This window comes from Cajanus cajan, chromosome 4, assembly GCF_000230855.2.
Source record: "Cajanus cajan strain Asha chromosome 4, NIPB_CcT2T_4, whole genome shotgun sequence".
In the NCBI taxonomy this organism is placed as follows: Eukaryota; Viridiplantae; Streptophyta; class Magnoliopsida; order Fabales; family Fabaceae; genus Cajanus; species Cajanus cajan.
In genome coordinates this window covers 64,890,704-64,906,072 of record NC_138520.1, presented here as the reverse complement: position 1 = coordinate 64,906,072, position 15,369 = coordinate 64,890,704, and the positions used below count along the sequence as shown (strand labels likewise).

The following is a 15,369-nucleotide window of genomic DNA, read 5'->3' as shown; positions in this document are numbered from 1 at the left end:
ATCTCAGTTAATCTTCTCTCATATTTAAAAAAAAGTTAACATCTCTCTTATTAACTTTCTGTTCACTAAAAAAAAACACCATTATTCATATTTTCATTTTTCTGATGGGACATTTCCATATTTGTTTTCCTAAAGAACTATGCCAAATTTTTACAAGAAATAAAAAAAAAAACATAATATTTTCGTATTATTATATTAAACAATTAAGAGGTGTCTCCTTTGTGTGTTGTTTAAAGTTGGAACCATTACCCACCGCTTCTGGTTCTTCCTCAGCGTCTTATCTCCTCTCCGCCTCACCATGTACCCCACAGAGGAGAGAGAGAGACTCACACTCTCATGGCGCAAAATCCCTAACCACAAATGCCACGCCGTTCGCCCCCGCTCCCTCCGCAACGCCACCGTCACCTTCGCCGCCGCGGACACGAAATTTGCCTCCGTCTCCGTCGCCCAACCCAAACTGCACCCCGATTTCATGCCCACTCCCTCTCAGCTCCTCAAGCACCCCCTCGCCGCCTTCGCCGTCGTGCCCCGCGACGCCGCCCTCTTCTCCGCCGGAGCCATCGCCGGGGCCGCCGCTAAGACCGTCACGGCGCCGCTCGACCGCATCAAGCTCCTCATGCAGGTCCGCAAAATGCCGCTATTTACTGTTTTACTTCTTACATTGAAACTAACTGAACTTGTAAAGAAACTGAATTGCCCCTAACAAACTTGTAACTGAACTTCAACAACTTGCTAACTCAAACTTTGACTCCAAAGGGTCTTTTAAATGAACTTCCTTTTTTTATTTGTAAACATATAGTTTATTTATTGGATTCTCACTTTGGTCCCTGTGAAAAAAAAATATTAAATTGGTTTTTGTACATGTAAATATTATCGGTTTGATCCTTGTTATCATATGTTGACCGTTGACTCCCTAAAACATTCTTAATTTACTCCTTAAACATATATCACATTATTAATTTGGTCCCTACATGCATAATGCATTTTTTATTTGATCCTTATATATAGGGACCAAAAATTAAGAATGACTTAAACCATCAGGACCAAATTAAGAATGCCTTAAATCATAGAAATACCAAATTAAGAATGTGTTACGTGTAATGGATTAAATAAAGAATGCGTAAGGGAGTTAATGGTTACAGGAAGCAATTGGTAGCATTTGCATGTATAAGGACTGATTTAATAAATTTTTATGTATGAGGATCCTTATGATATGTAGAAGGAATAAATTATATGTTTAACCTTTTTTTTAATAAAGAAGTAAATGTTTAGGCATTCTTCCTAGTTTAAATTGCTTGCTATTGGGCATAGATGTCACGTGTGTGTTTGGATTATATTTATTTTGCTTTTGGAAGAACTCGTGATTAAAATGTTATGGTGGGATGTTAGGATTAACCGAATGTTGAAAACAAGGAAATGTTATTGTGACTGTTTCCTTTGCAAGATGTTGGGAATGTATAACAAAATGAAAATAAGATGGTAATGAAAACGCGTTGACTAGAAATGGGAACAAAAAAGACGTTAAACACCCTCTAATAATCGAAATATGTTGCAGAGAAGTTTTTTATCAGGTTAATCCAAACAGTCAATATGTATTTGCAGACTCATGGCGTGAGGGTTGGGCAAGATAGTGCTAAGAAGGCAATAAGTTTCATTCAGGTAATGTTGTTCAATCTTTATATTTCTTCTGTCATAATTTGTTATGTGTTGACTGGCTTTTTTCTTCCTTTGTTTCAATCTGGAGGTTCAAGAGTATGCTGTTGTTGATGCGTAATTTGATTGTTTATGTGCTATAGGATAGTTATCTGGAGCTTCTGCGCTTCCTTTATGCCCTTCCTTTGGCCTAAAACTTGAGTAGCTTGGTTTCTCTTTGGGAATTGGGATATGGGAGGGTGTTTTGTTATTTTTCACTTACCAGGATCCAAATTTCATAATGGTCATGTGAGAAAATATTATGCTAACGCTTAGGTTTTTCATTGACCAGTACATAGAGTCTGTTTGGATATAAGAAGCATTTTTGGGAGCTTCTCTCTACTGGAAATAAAAAGTATTTTCTAGTAGAAAAAATCTTAAAAATGCTTCTAAGCTTGTATTCAAATAGACTCATATTCCTTTATTTTATATGTCTTTAAAAAATGTATGTATTTTTTTGCCCTTTGTAGATTCACTAAGCTCTCTACACTGTTCAAAATGTTACAATTTTTTTCATGGATCTTACATCAATATAAATAACAGGCCATAGCAGTTATAGGGAAAGAAGAAGGCATTCAAGGTTACTGGAAGGGAAACCTCCCCCAGGTCTGTACAATAAGGAAAGACTCTATTGATATTTCTGTACTTATACTGCATAATATTGACCAGTCTTTTCATTTGTGTAAGTGTTTCTTCTTTAATATTCCAGGTGATTCGAGTTGTACCTTACAGTGCTGTCCAGCTATTTGCTTATGAAATTTATAAGGTTACCCCAAACTATTGTATCCAAAGTTCTAATAGCAAATATTACCTGTTCATGTCTGAATATCTAATTTTGTATTCACAGAAAATATTCAGGGGACAGAATGGTGAACTCTCTGTTGTGGGAAGACTTGCAGCAGGTGCTTTTGCTGGAATGACATCCACTTTCGTAAGTAATCAGAGGGCTGTTGCTTTTATGGTTTCATTAGGTTGTAGTGTTCTTGTATTTTGTTACAGATATTTATATAATACAGCTGATATCTCTTTATATCTTGCTCACTTCTTTTATTAATATGTCTAATTATCCATGTAGATAACTTACCCATTAGATGTTCTAAGATTGCGATTAGCTGTTGAACCTGGTTATCGGACCATGTCAGAGGTATGCTTGAACTGATTTAGTATTTATGCAAGATCTGCCTTCGTGAAGATGAATCATTTTGTGGCTTCTCCAGGTTGCCTTGAGCATGCTAAGGGAGGAAGGATTTGCATCTTTCTACCAGGGCCTTGGGCCTTCTCTTATTGCAATAGCTCCTTATATTGCAGTGAACTTTTGTGTTTTTGACTTGTAAGTTCATTAATAATCTTATTTCTTTAAACTAAATTGAGACACTGGATATTGGCCGTTGAAATTGACACATCCTTACTTCCTATGGATGATAGATTAAAGAAGTCATTGCCTGAGAAATATCAAAAGAGAACTGAAACATCTATACTCACAGCTGTCCTTTCGGCATCTCTTGCGACACTTACATGCTATCCTCTGGACACTGTGCGAAGACAGATGCAACTGAAGGGTACACCTTATAAAACAGTAGTAGATGCTCTTTCAGGTGAGGATTGCTCCTGCTTACCTTTTAGCACCAACAATATATAGTCACTCACACTAACTTGATTTGCATGCACATTAGTGACAACTAAGCCGTATTCGTTATTTGACACCATTCATCAGAATGCAGAAGTTCACAAGGGAAATATATTAAAAATTCTGGCTTCTGCATTGTAACATTGTTTCTACTTTTATTCTTTGGACCAGAGTTATTGGGTTTGTAGCTGCAATAATTAAGTCACCTTGTCGGTGCTTTGAATTTATATTTCCTTATGCTTTGTTTGGAAAGGCTGAAACTGGAGTTTGGAAGGATGGATTATAGAGGAACGGAAAAAAGCCTGTGATATGCTCCTTCCATCCGTTTGGAGTATTATCAAAAGTGAAAGAAAAGATAAAAAAATGTGACTTACTAACTTTTCTCATTCGTCCAAAGCTGGACAGAAAAGAGAAGGAAAGGCTATTTTAAGTATATTTATGTTATTTTATACATGTATTTATTTTCTTTCCTTTTACTTTCTACACAATTAAACAAGAATGAAAAGTTTTATCTTTCTTTCCTACCAAACAACCTATAAAATTATTTCACTTTCTACTCCTTTTCTTTCCTTTCACTTCTCTAAATCAAACATATCATTAGAAAGACATGTATAAGTGCAATACCTTAAGAATCTTCCCATTTTTGACTAAATACTTATCCATTTGACTAAAGCAGTTAAGTCGGCCATTGACTGTAACTGATCCCTTATATATTTGTGAATTGGGAGGAATCAATACTCTTTACTGACGGTTACTTTAACAGGCTGAGATTACCAACGTATTTGTCTGTCTAGTAATTGTTTTTCTTTACTTTTAACATTGAAAGTTTACCCATTATGTTTATAATCACGGTTGTAATATGACACAATAGTATTTATACATTCAGAATTGCTGGGAGGGTGCACTTGATGGTAAGTTATTTGAATTTTTGTATTATAACATATGAAGGGAACTTTGTAGACGTTTGCTAAAGCAAGCAGTTATTATGTCTACTTTTAGTTTGTGGGAGTTCTTTGGTGCCTTCATTTAGTGAGGCGTGAGGACGAGTATTAATTATTTTTTGTCCTACCAAATCCCTTCAAACTAAAATCAGTTGACCATAACGATGGAGTTTATTTAAATAATGGGATTCTTTTGTATTTGTATGCTTCTGTAGATTGGATAATGAACAAATTTATACTTTTGTTGATGCAGGTATTGTGGCACGTGATGGAGTTGCTGGTTTGTATCGGGGATTTGTGCCAAACGCTCTAAAATCCCTACCTAACAGCAGGTTCCTGGGATCTACTATTCATCCATTATTTATAATAACCCTGTTACCTTTTAGTGATGCTCATTACAGATTTTCCTTTTTGACTCCTAAAATTTTATGCTTGCTTGTCATTAGTTTCTTATATCTTCCTTTTTCTCTCTACAGCATCAAGCTTACCACATATGACATTGTTAAGCGCCTACTTGCTGCTAGTGAGAAAGAATTTCAAACAATTGCAGAGGAAAATCGCAACAAACACAAGAACACTAACAATCAATGAATACTGAACTTAGGATTTTTATTGTTTTAACCAGTTTTCTCCCTGAAAATTTTTGTGGAATTAATGCTAGTCACCATAGAACTTGTCGTTATTTGTGGGTATTACTTTAGCCTATATCTGCGGACAGTGATGATGATATTATCCGTCTGCCAATGCTTCTGCATCCATTGGCTGAAATTTTGTAGAATATATGTTTTTGCTAGGTGCGCTGTAAATGCTATATTCTTTTGATGATTTCATTATTAGCTGTAATTTTTCGGGGATGTGTTGCTTAACTTGGTGATAGAATATGAAAAAAAAATGTTATTTACAAAATCTTTTCATATCACCTACCATTTTCATCTGTGCATATGGTGGTATCAGACTGGTTCTTATTTAATTGTCTACCAAGTTGTTATTGTAGGCTGCAAATAGATAACGAAAAAGCAGCAGTACAACACACTCTCACTCTTTATTATCAAATGATAGGTGAACAAACTTGAATACACTTCCACTTATTTTCTTTCTTCTCTGCAGTACACTGCTCAAAAGCACCCGAACCCCTCTCTTAGACTGCTACACAGCACACTCATTTAGATATGCTCCTATTGAACAATTCAGATCATAACTATCATAACCATTCTAAAGGGCATCTTTTCTTAGAAGTGCAAAAGACATCTCAGCGACTTCCCAGCGATCAAAAGATCGAAGGCTTTGTTTATCTCTTCAAATGGTAGCTCGTGAGTGATGAAATTATCCAGCTTCACCACCTAAACGGTTAGTTAAATGCCATAACAAATAAATATTAGTGCATGCATGAGTTCCGGTAATCTGAATAATATAATAAAATAAAATATTAACATTATTTTATCATCAAGACTCTTCTTTATAAAAAAGAATTTTCAAGTAGTGATGGATGATTACTCCATGTCCACATTGTGTGGCAAAATGAGGCAAGTGGCTTTTCCCTTTGAAACCTCCAAATACTGATCCTACAATTTGGCGACCATCAAAGAGCTCCATTGGGTGGATGGGAAGCAACTTTGGTGATGAATGAATTCCCAATACTACAGTCAATCCCCAACCCTGTGTCACAGAAATTGACACGAAATTTGAAAGTGTAAGGTTACGATTTTTAACTATAAAATCTTATGTAATGAATTTGAAATTGATCTTTGCTTTCAAATGAGGAACACTTTTATGAAGAATAGTTGGAATATTAATTATAGCAATGAAACTAGAACCATAAACAAGGGTTTAACTAGCTTGAATCATTAGCTGGTTGAATACAGCAATATACCTTATGAGCAGACAAGAAGGAATCCCTTAGAACGTTCACATTTCCTGTACATTCAAAACTGTAGTGTACACCTCCATCAGTCAATTCACTGATTCTCTGCAAAATAAATTACCTTATAGTGAAAATGAATGCATGTATGATATTTCTCTTTTGTGAAATGAGGGGACAGAAAACGCTAACCTCGTACACTGGCTTCTCTTCATCCTTTGGGTTTATGAAGTGTGTAACTCCCATAGCTTGGGCTTTGAGCACAAAGAGTATTAATAGAATGGAAATTTTAAAGTCATTATACTAGCAGAAAAAAGTTTGAGGTCCTCTTATCATTTACAAGGGATAGGAAAAAGGTAAAATGAATTGAATTTATCATGAAAGTTATTTCACAAATCATATTATTAGTATGAAATATTTATCAACTTAATCAATAACTAATTTTTGTCGAAAACTTGATTATCTATTTTTAGTGTGGTCTTTTCTACCAATTACATGTTATTTTTAAACACAAGATTTGAATCCAATATCTTATTAAAGGGTGATACCACTTGTACTAATGACTTGTTGGCATTAATTAAGTATATAAGGACATGTTTAGATGTACATCCAAAATCCACATTTATGTTAGAATCACATAAATTGATGAAGAAGCTACTCTTTATTGTTTTTGTTGGATGTAGAGAGAGGCTTTTAATTCACATTTTTTTTATTTGATTTTAAACACATAGTAAGTTGATTTCAACTTATAAAAGAATTAAATTAATTTATTTTTCTTATTATCTTTTTTATAAGAGTTTATGGGAAAAAAATATCTAAATAGAACCTAAGACTTAATGTTTTTAAAGTATTTTTTTAACTAATCGAAACTTTCAAAATCAATGAAAAAGATTAAGATGAAAATCAACAACAATTGAGAGGAAGTTAGTTTACCTTTGATGAATTTGTCTGGGTTGATGTCCACACCTATTATTTTGGATGCACCTCTGGCTCTTGCCCCTTCAGCAACCTGGATCAAGTCCAATTCAACGAGCATCTTAGATTTCTCATTTCATATGTTATTAGGTTTTAAAGTAAATAGGATCAGAAAAGAATATGATAAACAAAATTAAAACATTACATTTTTCACGATTACATATTAAACAAGATTTTAATTTATATTTGTTTTTCCATTGTTTAAAATAAATTACTCATCAATAATTTAACAATTCACGCATATAAGCTCTGTGGAACTGTACAAGTCAAGCAGAAGTGCAAGACATAAAATAGGTGTTACTAATATTATATGCGTCTCTGTTATAATTCGTCATATATGAATATGATAAAGTCGTTTCTTACTGATATTGGACATAGCACATATGTAAGATAGCGATAGAAAGCAATGTTATCTACAAAGAAAAATTATGAATCGTACATATCTTTTATCTCATTTTTTTTTTAATACATATATCTTTCATTTGAGATAGTTATTAAATTGGTTAAAACTAAGCCCAAGTACAGAATGGGTTTGGGTTAAAAATATTCAGCCCAGTCCAAATTGATAAAAAAAAAGGGCTAAAAACTTATTTTGGTCTCTTATAATTTTTTTTTGTTTCAATTTAGTCCCTCAAGTCTCAATTTGGTCCCAAACTAATTAATTGGTTTCAATTTAGTCCCAAATTAATTAATTGGTTTCAATGTGGGACTTTCCGTCTAAATTGCTTTAACGGTGTTAACTTTTGGCTACGTGGACGCCACATAGATGCATACGTGGATGCCACGAAGAGAATTTTTTTGAAAACACCTGGACATAGAACGGCCCGTTCTGAAACCGGAACGGGCCGTTTTGGGTGCACTTTTGGTGTGTTAATTTTGCATCCGGAACGACCCGTTCCATGTGCAAAATTAACACACCGAAAATGCAACCAGAACGGCCCGTTCCGATTTCAGAACGGGCCGTTCCGGTTTTATTTTAATTAATGAGGGACTATATTAGGCCTAACATTTGGATTTGTCAGGTTGTTCAAGTTGGTCAAGTCGGATTAGGCGGGTCGATTTAATCAGATTGGGCTATATTGGGCTAACATTTTTATTTATTATTTTTTCAAAATCTAAACAACTATTTAATTAACTTGGGTTGGATCTACAGTTTTATGAGACTTTTTTTAAGGGATTATAGGCCTTTTAATTCCTATGTCTTAATCCATTTGGGTATAAATATTTTAATTTTGAGACTAACTATCGCATTTTTTGAGATGTCTTCAATGTAGTGAGGAAATTAGTCACTATTATCGGTAAAAAAATATATTTTAATTTAAACACAATAAAAAAAACCATTCCAAACCAAAGCAACAAACCCAAAACTCCGAAAAGTCAAGATTAATTGTTTGAAATAAAAAAAATGCATGCAATTACGTTTGATTTCAGTCGAATCAAAAAATTTTGATCAAACCTAGTTAAAACTATTAAGTTTTTTTTTGTTGAGAATTTAACATTACTCTAACTATATATCTACCATTTAAATTTGTTAAGTAAAAATAATTTTGTCTTAGTTGTTCTACATATTCAATAATATTTTTTTATCTCATTTATAATTTCCTTATTTTTTATAGCTATTTTATATTTTTCATCATATCATAACTTTCTCTTTTTATTATCTCTCGTCTATATTCATTATGCACTCAAATCCATGGGTTTCGAGAGACAAGTACTCATCCCCAAATGGATAGGCTAAAATAAAGAGGAGAAAATGACACCTGTCCCCACCCTTTTCTTTTCAGCAAATAGGGAAAAAGAAGAAAGAAAATGACAAATACAATAACTAATGTAACGGAAAAATAAAGAAAGAAACAGGTAGAAAAAAAACAGGAATAGGATCAAAGGGAAACTAGTGGATTAAAATTTGCTTAATTTTTTTCTAAATGACATGACCCTACATTAATTTTAATGTTTAGGGTTTAGATCGAATTTGATTTGATGTTTAATTCAAAATAACATCATAGTTACTTTTGAATTCTCGTATTGAAAAGTGAGAAATGATGGTTACATTAAGAAAGACGTGTAGCCAAACATGTGATATAAAGTTGAAAAAGAAAGAATGAGAGAACTTACTGCAAGTCCAACAGCTCCTAAACCAAAAATAGCTACAAATGAACCAGCATGCACATTAGCTGTATTCCAAGCTGCTCCAACTCCTGCATTTAATTCCACAACAACACAACACAACACATTAATTGCATCACAACATGTAACATGTAACATGTAACATAACCCACACGTTATCACAATTCAATTCAACCCATCCACGTAACAAAATCATTTAACAACACTTATTCTTTCCATCTCCACCCATGATAATAATAACAAGCTCATTTTCTGAATGATTTGTCATTGCCCCCTTTTTTTTTCTCAGCAATGAAGTGCCACACACCGGCGGTTTATGAATTGTGATAGTTCCAGAAAAGCAGAAAGCGACTTGTCCAATTAGGGTAAAGTCAGAAACGCAACAACACAGCACAATAGATATTTATTTTCCTTCTAAATAATTCCAAATTTTCAACTCAAGTGTTATTGTCTGACTTGAAAACCAAATTCCTATAACACTAATTCCACAATGAAATGGTCAAGTTTCTTTGCCTTGAAGATTTCTCACATATATCAAAACAACACATTTTTTAAGGTTAAGGTTATCTTCTATGATTTAAAAAATATAAGGACCTATTAAAAATATTAATAAAAATGGGTTTTGGAATTGAAATAAAATTAGAAAATTCAGAGTCAACGAGCAGATGAGGAAAGCAGTGATCATAATTGACAAAGGTGTAGATGTTTAAAATTGAAAAATGAATGCACAAAGTCATGTATTTTGTTCTATTTTATTTTTTCTCTTTTGGTTTTATAAATAACTTATTCAATAAATATCTTTTTAACTTATTGTATGAACGAGGTAGTCACGTATGAGATTGTTGATAGATGAAGTAATACTCCGAACTCTGGAAAATCATGGAAATGAACTTTGAAAAATTATGGAATTAAAAATTTTCTTCATCTTTATAAATTTTCTTCATTATTTTATGTATATTTTTCTTTATTTAGAAGAGTTTTAGAATTACTTTTTGAAACTCTATTTTTAGAATTATTTAAGTTGTGCTTAAGAATCTTCATATTTTTCTTTATATATTTTAAATTGCAGAAAACAAAAATATTTTGAATATCATTGCCTTTCTATTGTAATTGTTGGTAATATTCATTCTTTCTCATATTTTATTTGTAATTTCACTCTTATTTCTCCATAATTTAGATACCTAATTGTGGTGTGAATATCATGAATTACAATGCATTCAGTTGATAGGTTTGTGATCAACTAAAGTGGTCTATGTTGCTATATTCAATTAATACCTCTTATTTTTCTTCATTTCAATTATAAATCTTATTTTATCTTTTAGTCTTTTCTCTAATATCTATTGTCATTTTTTTCTATTTTAAATTCTTTTAAAGATTCTTTTTCTTCATTGAGTAAGAAATGTACAGTGCTAAATAGAACAGATGAAAATTGCAAAATGTCATGAAAAAGAATTATAAAAATAAAATGTAAAATTATTAATAAATAAATTAAATTATTTATTTTCCATTATTTACTAAATTAAATTATTGTAATTAATATCTCTTAATTTCAAACTAATCATCAATAATATTTTCTAATTATTACATTTCATTATGACGTAACTGTGTAAATTAATTGATGTTAATTAGATATAAATTACAAACTTTAATGTTAAAATAATTATTAAATTTTAAAGTATTAGTTACTCAAAACAAATTCTAATACAATTACTATCATTCATTAAAAATTATTTGTCGAATATTTTTTTAATTAAATATTTATTACAAACTTTAATTTTGTTATCGTCAACCTTAATGTATGATACATATACATATAATTAAATTAATTTAAATTACGTGCTATTTTTGTTGTCAAAGGAAAATAAATTAGTTGCTATTTTAAAATAAATTTTAATTTAATAATACAACACCTCAATCATTAGATACATACACAATGACTATTTATTTTAATTGCACATCATTATCATATTAATACCAAAATCATTATTGAATCATTTGGTAAATCAACTCATGTTAAAAAAATATGTTTTTTTATTTATTGTTTTGCAAATCGAACTTCATGATTCTAATAAACATAGAACTTAATCATATTTATTGAGTTAATTTTCTAATAATTGACATATAAAAAATAATCTCTTCATCACAAATTAATTATCAATATATTTATAAAAAAAAACCTACAAATTAATTATTAATATATAACTGCTAATTTTTAAATTTTTAAATTATTAGTTACTGGTAACAAATTTTAACAACAGTATTACATATAAATTAAAATTTATAAATATTCTAATATTTTAGTCTGTACAGTGTACAGACTAAATATCTATTATATATTACTAAAATTTATAATAAATTATATATATACAAACAAATTTTAGTTTAAATATATAAATTATATTTAAAATTTATATAAATAAATATTTTAAATTATAATTTAGGTATATCATAAATAATTTATGTTGTAGCATAATATTATTTTATTTATTGATAACTTATTTTAAAAATATTAAAATTTAATTTTAAAATGATTATAATAAATAAAAATCAAATGAGATAAGAAATTAAAAAAATTCCTCAAAACCTTCTCATCAAAAAAATCATCCTAAAAATGTTGTCGTATAAGATTTCAGTCCATGTTTAATATATAAGAGTTGATAAACATTTGTTTGAATATATAAATCATATTTAAAATTTGTATATACAAATAATTTTAAAAATTTATGATAAATAATTTATATTTTAGTATTTTTATTTATTGATAAGGTCAGGGACGGGCCCATGCAGAAGAGAGTGGGGGCACATGCCCCCATTACCATTTGACACATACATATCTTTTTTATATAAAAAATAATATATTTTTAAAAATAAAATTTATTTTATAACAAAATAAATATATATATTTAAATCATCATATGTATAAAATATAAATTTAAAAGATTTGTTCATTTATTTGATATTTATCAAACTTTCGAAAAAGATTAGTTCTTATATGTGATAAAGAATATTCCTTAACAACGAATTAATTTTTTTAAAAAATTTAATTTTTGATAAAATAAAATTTGTAGCATATATATTTACTTTTTGTGCTTTTTATTTATGTATACATTGATTAAAAAAATCAAAATAGTAAAGATTGTAAGATTGTATACTTTGATTAAAAAAATCAAAATAGGAAAGATTTTGGAAGATTTATATTCTATTTAGAATTTTTATTATAAAATATATTTTGAAATAAATTATCATCTAAAATATTATATTAGATATTAAAAATATGTTTATATTATAAATAAATTAAACTTGATTTTTATACAATTTAACATATTTATTTTTATGTTTTTATTAGTATTAAATTATTATAAAGTGTATTTTTAGGATTGTAGTTCTAATCAAACATTTAAAAAAATGTCTAATAGATAAATAAGTCATATAATTATACTTTTAAAAATCACATGTAAAATTTTTAGTACTATAAATATATAAATAATTATTACCCTCACTATCTAAAATTTATGGATTCATCACTGGATAAGGTATTTTAAAAATATCAAAATTTAATCAATATTATATATTAAACACAAATCTCTTGAAATATTGGAGGATTAGTTTGTGTCTTTCCCTGCGTGAAGAGAATCAATGTATTTGATTTTAATAAAAATGATGTTGTGCTACAATATAAATTATTTATCATAATTCTAAAATATAATTTATATATTTACACATATTTTTTATATAAATTTTAAATATAATTTATATATTTAAATATATTATTTATTTGTATATATAATTTATTATAAATTTTAGTAATATATAATAAATATTTAATTTGTGAATTGCACAAACTAAAATATTAGTTATAAAATAATTATTCATTATTAAATAAAAGATTCAGACTATAAGAGAATAATTTCATTTTGATGTGTATGGTCTTCTTGGAAGATAGATAAAAAGAGACAATATTGAGAAATTTTTTAATTTTAAGTTAATAGAAAAGAAAAAAGAAAATTTCCTTCAAAGTTAATATTTTTCCTTTTTTATCCTTTCTAATTTAATGAAAAATATGTTTATTTATATTCTTTTTAATCTGTATAAAAAATCACAACAATAACCATAAAGATTAAACTTTGAATTTAAAATCATATGCATCTATCTTAGATATCTACCAATAAGCCAATTCTAGTGCTTTATTTTATTTCCTTCTATGAAAAATTACAAGAAAGAGGTGGGAGGAAGAAAAAAGAAAAAAGAAAGTAACAAATGTGATAAATAATATTTTTAAAAAGAAAGTAAAAAAGAAAAATTAAAAAAAAATGTATACTATCTGTAATTATTTTTAATTACAAGATTCAATTAATTAATTCATCATGATTAAGCATTAATTAATTTAATTAAGTATTAAATTTATGTTTTCTTTTCAAAATTATCCTTAAAATTAATGGGATACATTCTTACTCTTTATTCAAATATGTAATTATTTTGATCACGTCTTGATTGTATCTCACCTATTATTAATTGAATATATAGAGAAGAAGAAAAAACTAATTATGTGCATATCTTTATCAGTCAAACATATTAACCAATTATTTATTAAAATATTAACCAAATCAAACTTGTAATTTGACTTTTATAAAATAGAACTGGATGCAGTAAACAAAGATAATTTCTGAAACTGATCTATTAGTTCCAAAAGCATAATGATGCGTAAAATGAATTTGACAAAATATTTGTACCATCTAGTTAGTCAAAAGGTTCAAAGTATGTGGGCTATGCATGACTATGACTGACCTGTGGAGACACCACAACTGAGTAAGGTAAGATTTTTGAGGCTGAGACTATGACCATGGTCAAGCTTCACCACGCAGGCTGAATCCAACACTGTGTACTCTGAGAAAGTTGAAGTGTTCAAGAAATGGAAGATGGGTTTGCCATCAATGGTTGAGAACCTGCACGTGCCATCTCCTTCCATCACCTTCTTCATGGGGTTCACCCCAAACCTCTCACACATGTTGCTCTTCTCACACTTGCAATAGACACACTCTCCACACTCCCCATTGAATATTGCCACCACAATGTCCCCTTCCTTCACTTCACTCACACCTTCTCCTACACTCTCCACAATCCTACAAATCCATTCAATCAAATCAAATTTATTACAATCTGTTTTAATATAAATGTGTAGCTAGTAGTATCAATTCATGCCCTACCCGGATGCTTCATGGCCAAAAATCCGAGGGAAAGCTCGCTGAGACTCATTCTTTGGTTGATCATCGCAATCACATGGGAAAAGAAAAAACAAAACATCATGAGACAGCTTATAATTTGGTTTGGATCCTAAGGGATCATATGTTACATGTAGAGATAAAACTTTGATTTTAGTTTTACAAAGTGTTGTATCTAAGTTATACCTGGCCTTGCCAAACGGTAAGATCAGTGTGACAAATGGAAGTGTACAAGATCTTAATTCGGACTTCCATTTTCTGAGGAGGATGAACAAGAATGTTTTCCACCACGAAGGGCTCTCCGGGACCATATGCCACAGCAGCTATTAATGTATAACAGTATACAACCATATTCAATTAGATTTCTTCCATGAATATGATGATGGAAATTAAATTAATATTAAGATGAAGCTAATAAGATAGAAAGGGGTTTGTATGATATATATTAGCATCAAGTAATATATTCAATTAATGTGAGATATATGTATAGTACTTGTGTTGTGAGTTTATGCGAATTTACCTTTGCAAGTGATGGTCTTGCCTTTTGTCTCACTTGGCTTCTTCAAGCTCAATGAACCGTTCCCATTTGCCACTTGTGGAGATGCCATGTTCCTCTAACTTTTTTTTTCTGTGTTTTTCTTTCTTTCTTTTCGTTTTTATGGAAGAGGATCGTGGCTTCCAAGGAGATGAAAAACAAATTTATGGGTGATGAGGACAAAGGGTCCCTCACGACAAGGCAATTTATGGGGACTGCACATCTGTTTGATTTTAATTAGATATGTTGGTACATGAAAAAATATATTTTACGCAACATACAGGGAGAAAAGAAATTGATAAGTAAAATGACATATGTGATGATATTCAAATGTCCAAAATACTTATAAAAGGATTCGGAAATTTTAGATGATAGATGCAACATTTATTTATATA

At 29.9% G+C, this 15,369-nt stretch overlaps 2 protein-coding genes across 2 annotated transcripts; one reads left to right on the top strand and one right to left on the bottom strand.

Moving 5' to 3' along the window:
* The first annotated feature begins 214 nt into the window (after positions 1-214).
* Positions 215-5,103, top strand: LOC109801945 (thylakoid ADP,ATP carrier protein, chloroplastic). Its single transcript, XM_083072813.1, has 10 exons — positions 215-622; positions 1,603-1,659; positions 2,236-2,298; positions 2,402-2,458; positions 2,540-2,623; positions 2,768-2,836; positions 2,910-3,022; positions 3,118-3,287; positions 4,514-4,592; positions 4,737-5,103. The coding sequence occupies exons 1-10, from the start codon at positions 299-301 to the stop codon at positions 4,849-4,851; spliced, it is 1,131 nt and encodes a 376-aa protein (XP_082928939.1). The 5' UTR covers positions 215-298; the 3' UTR covers positions 4,852-5,103.
* A 176-nt stretch (positions 5,104-5,279) lies between these two features.
* Positions 5,280-15,168, bottom strand: LOC109801944 (alcohol dehydrogenase-like 4). Its single transcript, XM_020363122.3, has 10 exons — positions 14,960-15,168; positions 14,626-14,762; positions 14,425-14,474; positions 14,006-14,340; positions 9,209-9,291; positions 7,052-7,127; positions 6,311-6,372; positions 6,131-6,226; positions 5,755-5,916; positions 5,280-5,600 (listed from the first exon to the last, which is right to left on the bottom strand). Exons 1-10 carry the CDS (start codon positions 15,045-15,047, stop codon positions 5,490-5,492), a joined length of 1,200 nt encoding a protein of 399 aa, XP_020218711.1. The 5' UTR covers positions 15,048-15,168; the 3' UTR covers positions 5,280-5,489.
* Between the last annotated feature and the right edge of the window lie 201 nt (positions 15,169-15,369).